We start from the raw sequence: 9,730 nt of genomic DNA, 5'->3' as shown, positions 1-9,730 counted from the left end.
ATTAATCCAGCTTGAGGCTGAGAAGCACTGTAAATCGGACTGATGGCTGAAGTTATACACAGCTTAAACACAAGGTATGTTCAAACCTATGAACCAGAGAAATACATGTTAAAGGGCTGGAAAGGGAGAAAATACACCTAATAAATCACCTGCTATTCCACTTGCACATCCCTTCTCCAACAACAAAGTTTATCTTGCTCAGGGGAAGTTCTGTCTTATCTTCTGGTTGAAGACAGCTTCATCTTCTCCATATTGATGCTGCCTGTGTTTGCAGACTCGTCCACCCCTGGTCCCTGCAGGTAGGGACTGTGCTTTCCAGGCTTGTGGATGAATGTTGGCTTGTGGAGCCCTAAATCATCCCAGTTTGTGTAGGTGTCTTCAATAAGGTCTCCGCAGCCTGTGACCTTGGCTATACCCACTTTGGGCTTGAAGACCTTGCTCTTGTATCCTTCTGGGTGGTATGAGAGACACTCCCCGCCATCACTTTCATTTGTCACACCTTGGTCTATTTCATCATCATCTTCATCATCATCATCGCTGTTGCCTATGACAACCAGCTCGGCCTGGATGTCTTCTCCCTCCTCATCCTCAGCGTTCTCAAAGCCCATAAAGATCATGGTGACAGTTTCTGGATCTAGCTTCTCTGGCAGTGTGTTTACAGGATTCAAAGAGGCAGCACTCCCTGCACACAAAGAGGAATTTCTGTTCAAATCATCGGAGCTCTCTATCAAGGCATCATTGACTACAGACCTGTGGCCGGTTAATGAAGGACTACGGTTATCTATGGCCCTGTAGACTGGCTGTGTGGGCGCTGGCATTCCTTCAGACCTGGCTTTGACTGAAACAAGGGATGCTGGGTTTGGGATACTTGCATCCGCCTTGCTGTTAGCGAGTCCTTGTGGAGTTTTGGCACCAAACAAGTGAGGCTGTGAAATGTGATACTTGTCACTGTTGGATTGTCCTGGAATGTGGAAGTAGGGCAGCTTGGTTTCTTCTTCAGATCTTTGGAGGTCTTTTGACACAGAGTCGTGTTGGATGAGACTAGGGCTTGGTGTTTCGCTCTGGGCTTTCCATCCCTCCAGATCTTCGCCTCTCTGGTTTTCTTCTCTCACACTTTGAGCCCTGGATGAGGTTCTACTCTGGAAGGGGCTGGGGCTTGGTGTTGGGGTTTGCCTTGGCGTTTTATTGAGCATCCCGGGTGTAGAGGGCCGGCTGTCCTCTGTGCAGGGTACAGAGTAGACAGGTTGGTGGTACTTGACCTCACTGGGCACGTTCTTATCAGTGGCCTGATGCAGCATCTCATCTACCTCCGTGGTCGTCATTTTTTCAACTGTTCCATTGACTGTTGTGCGTCCTTCTGAGGGCATGGCATATACGGACTTGTGTCCATCATCGTAGACCTTTAACCCCCTCTCAAAGAGAGTTTCTGGGGTGAGAGTGGCTGTAGAGACCACCTGACTTTTCCCCGTCCTCTTATCATGCTCAACACTTATCTCCATTGCAAATGTAGCTGTAATGAAGAAAAGACTTAAATGAAGGTTTGGATAAAGCTTGTATACTGTGTATCATTGTAAGGTCAAGGGCTGGAATTCACACAATAATTTATACATAACATATCAAATCAAATCAGTTTTATTTGTATAACCCAATATCACAAATTGACTTTTGCCTCAGTGGGCTTTACATTCCATACTGTACATAATATCCAGAATCAAATTGAAGCTGAAAAAAATAATATAATTATGAACTAAGCCATCTGCAGAAAATGAATCATCAAATCAAAATTAATTAAGAATTTTTAACATCTGTTAAGAGCCAGATTTTCCCTTTCATCTACTTTCTATGGAATTTAAAGGAGATACTGCATATCATGTATACAGCTCATATGGGAACAAGGGGCCGCCATGGTTATACAAGTCAAATTCATTGTACCTAGTACTTAAAGTCAGACTTAATGAATTGCCAGGTGAACTTAGCGAACTTGCTGGCCATGTTGCTATGCTATCCTATTCACACACAGTAAAACACATAACCCTAAACACCAGAATCCAGTTTAACCCATACTGTCTTGGTTGTCTATGTGTATCTGCCTCACATCTTTGTCCGTTTTTCACAGATGAAATCTTGGATTTCTCTAATGTATGACTGAATTTGTAATATGGTAGCCATGGGAACATGCTGTTCTCACAGTAATATCTAAATGCTCTATAATCAGCATATTTTTAAACTGTAAAATTACACCTTTTAAGATTGCATAATGAAACCAGGGACATTTCTTCAGTCCGAGCAGCTACGTCTGCAAAGTGCTGAGGGACTGAGCTTTGAAATTGCTGTTGAGCAAATCAGTCCTCAGTTTCAATGATACTTCTTTGCTGTCTCACTCACCACTTTTCCTTTCTTTCTTGTAACATATGCATTTGTTGTATGACGTCTGTACCTTTCTTTGGTTCATCAGTACCACTCTCAGGTACAGGATGGGGTTTTGCTGGTATTAGTGAGATGGTTGATGGGATATCAGGGAGCGGTGAGGTGACATGATGTGTCAGATCTGAGAAGAAAATATGACCAATGACCAATAAGACAACACTGTAAAAGCCATCAAAACCCATGTTTGGTAAAATTTAAAAAAAAATTATTATCATTAATGGTTCTTGTTATGCTTAGGTGTCAAACCAATAGGCTCTTGTTACGTTTTTTAAGGCACATTATTCCAAGATAATACATTCAAGATCTTTGAGAAATGTGATAATAAACTTTCTTTCTAAGAGTGAGATGGGAAGATTGATACTAATCTCATATTTGTGTGTTTGGTTGAGCTTGAGCCTGGATGTAGTTTGTCTATTACAGTCATATGAAAAAGTTTGGGAACCCCTCTCAGCCGGCATTATAATTGACTCTGCTTTCAAAAAAAAAAGATAAAAGTGGTATGTCTTTAATTTACCAGGAACAGCTAAGTACTGGGATGTTTTCCAAACAAAGATTTTTTGAAAAGCAGTATTTGGTTGTATGAAATAAAATTAAATGTGAAAAACTGGCTGTGCAAAAATATGGGTACCCTTGTGGTTTTGTTGATTGTAATGCCTGTAACAGCATGTAAAACTGATGACTTTAAACGCAAAGTTGGTTGGATTATGTTGTTAAGCCTTGAACCTCATAGAATTGTCTGTTTAATCATGAGAAAATGTATTTTAGGTGCCTAAATGCAAGTTGCACTTCTCTTTGACTCTCTGCTGAAGTGAGACAGAATGGGATCATCAAAACAGCTCCCAAAAGATCTTAAAAACAAAGATTATTCATTGTCATGGTTTAGGGCAGGGGTATTCAACTAAAATTCAAATAGGTCCAGTTAGAGAAAATGTCCTCAAGCAAAGGTCCGGAACATCATAATGTCTAACTTGCGTTATGATTCAGTGTGATATATAGTGAAGTAGCCTAGTAGTTGTATCAACGTCTGCATGTAATTAACAACTGACTGTCAGATCAATATAGAAAGAACAATTCAAAAACATTTCAACAATATTTATTCTCACTTTTAAATAATTATAGATATATAATACTGAAGATATATGTATTATTTAAGTGACTCAACTGAAACTAATCTCTTCATAGAGAAGGGCTGCATTTAAAAATAAAATGGTGAAAATAAATATAATAATAATCTTAAAATAAAGATAAAATATATAATTCATTTTTGAAAAATTAAATAATTTTGAGAAATATTTTCAATGTATCATTTCTAAACTTCACTATACCTACTATGTTTGTTTAACATAGTAATCTCCCACTTTGTCTAATACTGGATTTTTATTTTGCAATTTTGAAAAGCTCTGAAAAAGTGACATGTCAGAAACTAAACCCCTGTAGGGGGGTCTGGGGGTTTCCCCCCCAGTAATTTTTTTTTGTGTTTTTAGAATGTAATCGGAGCATTCTGGTGCAAATAATAAAAGAAAAGGTCAACATTTAATATAGTTAAGATGAATAGAAAAATTAACAAAACAACATAACTTGCTAGCAGCCAGATAACTGGACTGAGGGACGGATGACCACTAGCTTTCGCTAATGTTAGTGGGGGCTACTGCCAAATATCTTGCTAAAAAATTAACCTGTATTTATAAATTCTGCCATTACTAAGAATATGTAAAACTTAAAATGTAGATAATTGAAACTACATACAACATTTTTTTTTAAATAATGTTTTTCCTGTTGCTGTTGTGGGCAGTAGATGCAGTGCTGCTGGCGATTGGTGATTATGTCAATCTTATGTCTGTGTCATTCACACATAGGTCTACATCAGGGTAATAGAGAGTCCACATGATTGCACCTTGACCGGTTTTCACCAGTCTTACAAAAGGGGAAAAAACCATAGAGAGTAAATAATAGGAAAAAACTCAGCTGTTGATCGCTCGTTAACTCGCTCGCGACACACGGAGCCGGTGAGCGAGCGGGCGAGCGAGAGAGAAAGCTGTCTCTCACTCTCCTCCCGCTGTCTTTCTCACTCTAATCTGATTTATTTCGCTGAAATTCTCGTAATTCTTGCACTTCTCTCTGTCACACGCATGATAGCTCACTGTCTCTTTGTCTGTGAGCCAGCCTGAGCCGGGAATGCACAGATTCGATTGGCTGCCTGAGTAGCAGGAGGCGGGATGGCTTAACTCGAAAGCATTTCCTGATTCGCTAAACCAGTACCGTAAAGTCTAGAAAAGCTGCGCCGGTCAAAATAGAAGCGCCCCGTCAAAATTTTAAATACTTAAATAATTGATTGACTACAGGTCCGGGTCCGTATAGGACGGCGTCTGGGTCCGGACCCGGACCGCGGTCCGCCTGTTAGTGACCCCCGGTTTAGGGGAAGGCTACAAGAAGCTTTCCCAAAGGTTTCAATTGTCAATTTCTACTGTAAGGAACGTTGTCAGGGAATGGAAGGACACAGGCACAGTTGCAGTTAAACCCAGGTCTAGCAGACCAAGAAAAGTACAAGAGCGGCATATGCGGCGGATTGTGAGAATGGTTGCACACAACCCAAAGATCACCTCCAAAGACCTGCAAGAACATCTGGCTGCAGATTGTGTATCTGTACATCGTTCAACAATTCAGCGCAATTTGCACCAAAACATCTGCTTTTTATAAAGACCAAATAACTTCATTTTTGTCTCATCAGTCCAAAGCATTTTCTTCCAATATGAAGCTGGCTTGTCTAAATGAGCTTTTGCATACTCCATGCAACTGTGTCTGTGGCGTGGGCGCAGAAAGGGCTTCCTTCTCATCACCCGGCCATACAGATGTTTTGGTGCAAATTGCACTGAATTGTAGAACCATGTACAGATACACAATCTGCAGCCAGATGTTCTTGCAGGTCTTTGGAGGTGATCTTTGGGTTGTGTGCAACCATTCTCACAATCCGCCGCATATGCCGCTCTTGTACTTTTCTTGGTCTGCTAGACCTGGGTTTAACTGCAACTGTGCCTGTGTCCTTCCATTCCCTGACAACGTTCCTTACAGTAGAACTTGACAATTGAAACCTTTGGGAAAGCTTCTTGTAGCCTTCCCCTAAACCATGACAATGAATAATCTTTGTTTTTAAGATCTTTTGGGAGCAGTTTTGATGATCCCATTCTGTCTCACTTCAGCAGAGAGTCAAAGAGAAGTGCAACTTGCATTTAGGCACCTAAAATACATTTTCTCATGATTAAACAGACAATTGTATGAGGTTCAAGGCTTAACAACATAATCCAACCAACTTTGCGTTTAAAGTCATCAGTTTTACATGCTGTTACAGGCATTAAAATCAACAAAACCACAAGGGTACCCATATTTTTGCACAGCCAGTTTTTCACATTTTATTTTATTTCATACAACCAAATACTGCTTTTCAAAAAATCTTTGCCTGTTCCTGGTAAATTAAAGACATACCACTTTTATCTTTTTTTTTGTGAAAGCAGAGTCAATTATAATGCCGGGTGAGAGGGGTTCCCAAACTTTTTCATATGACTGTATCATATACAGATTGTAAGCAGAGGGAGTCAGCAGCCTGGCTCTGCTCCAAGTTCAAAAATAAAAACATGTTGTATCCAAATTTGTGCTCGAAAGACTGACAAACTACAGTATTGTTTGTTCGTAAAAACGTAACTAACTCTCGAATAAAAAGGTGTATTTACACATCAACAAAAAAATGATAAGGAAAATGATAATTAGTTAACTTTAGTTGGTAGGTGTATTATTAAACCTCAGATAGAGCCAGATCAGCTGTTCCCCAATGCCTCCAGATATCTGAACATCTCACTCAGAAATAAATAAATAAAAACAATATTGACTTCCTAGAGATAGTCAACATCATGTTGGGTCATTTTGGACTCTATCACTTATCTTGGAATGTTTTGTTTATGTTATATCCACGTGAGGCTCTTTATGGGTATGTTATCTCACGATTATTCAATTGCGATCACAGAAAAGTGGTTGTTGTGGCTGATTTCTTTCAAGGAAATTTCAAAATATCTAAAATATTTTAACTAAATCTTAAAATAATGGGCCTAAAACATTTCCAAACTGCTGTCTGGGTTAGTATATCAACAATTGATTAAACATTTTACTTAGTCCACCAACATCAATCTTTGTCAAAATGCAATGTTAAATCTATTGTCAGTTTGATTAATATCGTAATACAGCCTGGTCTTACGTATTACTGTAGTTTTCACAAAAACTTTATTTATATTTACTATAATTATATAGAAATGTGAAACAATTAATTAACCAATCACAACACACCAAGAGCTACAAAAGTGTTTACCTGCCTGGAACTCTGCGTTTAGCTCCTATATGTGAAGACAGAGTAGTTGAGGTCAAAGTGGTGAGAGAAGCAGGGAGTCAACATCACAGCAGTGCTTCAGAGTAATGGTGTTAAGCATCAGCAGTCCAGCAACCAGAAAGCCAGTCATGCATATTAGTCATTGTGCACTTGAGCAATCCATTTAACTCCCACCTTATTCACTCAGAGCAGCCTCTGGTGTGCAAACCCAAACAATCCTCAAAGAGGGCATCTTGTTAGAAACAAGCAGAGATTAATGCTACCACAGGTAGCATTGAGTGAGTAGAAAACAATTAGTGTATGATGTTAGTTTATTCATAGAAAATATCAAATTCAAACTGCCAAAAAAAGTTCAATCTTCCACCTGTTATTATCCATGAGCCAAGGACATTGTGAACAGCTCTAATGTGTAATATGCTGTGAGATAGCTTGATGTAATACACATGTCGCTGGAAAGTGGTCTCACACTAGGGTCCTAACCATTTGAGTTATAGTAATCTACTAGTATCCATAATTTCCAGAGTTTTTCAGAGTTTAATGTATTTTTTTACAGTGTGGGATTAAAATAAGAGTTTATTGTTTGAAATAATGTGCAAACTTTACCTGTTTAACAGGAACGTTATGTAGTTTGGAATGGTGCTAACTCAATTTACAGTCATGAATAGTGTGGTGTTCCACAAGGCTCCATACTAGGACCTCTTTTATTCCTTGTATACATCAATGATATGCATTTACTATCCAAATAAGCTATTTTTATTGTTTGTACTGTTGAGACAAATATTTCCATTACTGACAAAGATGTAGGTAGCTCACATGAACAGGGTTTATGATGGGTTAGATAACTGGTTTAAATGTGATAAGCTATTCCTTAATATAAAAAAGAGTGCTTATATGATCTTCAAGTCTAAAAACCTATATATATCATCTAATATCCAGCCCATTGTCATGGCTTGTAATGCACTTGAATATGTTTCCTATGTGAAGCTAATAGCCTAGATGTTATTATTGACCATATACTCTATTGGAAAAGCTCACACCATATGTGTCCAATAAATTAGGAAAAGATATTGATGTTTTACGGCAAGTAAGACCTTTAATGACTTGTACTTTTTCATGATTTATCCTTTCATATAGTATGGCAATACAGTATACAGTAGTATAGGCAAGCACATATAAAACTAGTTTCTATTCCATTATTTGTATTACAAAATAAATGTGTCCGAATTGTCACTTACTCCAGCTACAATGCTTATACATGTCCATTATTTCACAGTCTGCAGTTGTTAAACATATTTGATGTTAGTACTTCAGATTTGTAAGCTACTCTTGTTTTTCAGTGTACTTCCTGCTTCTTTTGTTTCATGCAAATAGACCCAGTATAACCAGAGATACGATGGCTTAAAGTTGATGCAAAACTTTTTCTTTTTCGTGAGCTCAAAAGTACAAAAATGTTATTGTGGCAGGCCATTACATATTTTAATATCACTGCCATATTTTGTCATTTTACGGAGGGGAAAACAATTCTGGAAAGTGTAGGTACTGCTCAACAAGCTGCTTTTACCAGGCAAGGGCAGGGTCAAGGGGTTGAAATCCGGTTTGTTACACATACGTTCTTTAAAAAAACATACCTATTAGTTCATATAGGTTAGTGCTGAAAAAAAGGATAACAAACATTGGCATACTAAACATTACCCTATTTGGTAAGGATGAATCAAAAGTATGCAAAAAATTTCAAAATAGCCGAGGACTCGAAAAGGTAAACGTTAGGTGGGCATCTCTTACAAGCCCTTATTTTGTCCCACCTTTATGTTTGCATCTTTTTATTTCTGTGTTTAATTTGAATATTTTGCACAAATAAATACATGAAAAATGTTAAACATGTTAAAATAATAAAACAGTTGGACACAAAATGTGACTCAGATATGTGGCACTATGTCTCATGAAACTGCTGATGTGTCCAAATTCCATATAACACTGCACAGCATAACATTGGCGGATATAATCACTTTATAAACTTAATCTGAACAGTAGGTATGCTGATTGTTCAGCGTCAAACTGTATTGGCCCATTAAAGCAGCTCCGAGTAACATTTAAATATCTTTTAAACAGCCTCATGTTACCTCACATAATCATAAATTACCTTTAACAGCAAACGAGACCATCAGTGCAAAGAAAGACGTTTTTATATAGTTTTTATTACTGCATTTGGTCTGGTCGCACACCCAGTCCGATTTTCGGTTCACGCGTGCATGCTCTATGGTCACATATCCGTATTGGTCGCAGATTTCAGTGTGGCGCAACAACGCGATTTGAGAAGCCTATCCCTCCAGGTGAGGGAAGGGGAGCGGGAGCCTTGTTTGAGACAGTTGTTTGTCGTCATAATGACTGATAACGGGGCTGAACCATCAAAGAAAAAAAAGAAAATGCAATGAAGAAAAGCTAAAAGGGAGAGATAGGCGGGCGGGAGGGCGTTGCCAAGCAACGTATACACAATTTCACGGGAGCGAACTAGACTCCTAAATGAATGAGCGGTAGCCTACTAAAACAAAGTTTACTTTGCCTCACCAGCATCATCAGATGACCATTATTCATCTGAAATAGTCATTATTTACAACAACATAAACACATTACCTCATCGTGATCCATACTAACTGCCGTCTCTCGTTCATTCGCTTTCTGTGAGGACACGTAATCTTTCAGCTCCGTGAGAGGTGACACTGCATCAACTCATTGCAATCAGCTGTGTGTAGCACTGACTGGCATTAGTTGATGCTGTGTCACTAACCACTCTCACGGAGCCAAAAAGAGTCCGGTGCCCTCACACTTTCAACACACGGACACGCACCATATTGCTTCCTGATCATTTGAATCTCGCACGCCCGGCACAAGCTAGAAAACAGCTTCACGACAGCTGGCGTCGTAAAAATACTA

General features: G+C 38.8%; 1 protein-coding gene across 1 annotated transcript in view; it reads right to left on the bottom strand.

Annotated features, from left to right (window-relative positions):
* Positions 1–215: 215 nt before the first annotated feature.
* Positions 216–9,730, bottom strand: part of palmdb (palmdelphin b) — a gene marked incomplete at its 3' end in the record, with an annotated part of 32,571 nt that continues 23,056 nt past the window's right edge. The window contains exons 6-8 of the mRNA XM_080050573.1: positions 6,782–6,806; positions 2,438–2,548; positions 216–1,510 (exon numbers count right to left, since the gene is read on the bottom strand). Coding sequence (XP_079906699.1) covers positions 216–1,510; positions 2,438–2,548; positions 6,782–6,806 — 1,431 coding nt within the window. The remainder of the gene's footprint in view (positions 1,511–2,437; positions 2,549–6,781; positions 6,807–9,730) is intronic.

The sequence above is a fragment of the Ammodytes marinus genome (genome assembly GCF_949987685.1).
Source record: "Ammodytes marinus genome assembly, chromosome: 21".
Classification (NCBI taxonomy): Eukaryota; Metazoa; Chordata; class Actinopteri; order Uranoscopiformes; family Ammodytidae; genus Ammodytes; species Ammodytes marinus.
Note: the sequence above shows the minus strand (reverse complement) of the source record. Positions and strands in the feature narration are given on the sequence as shown.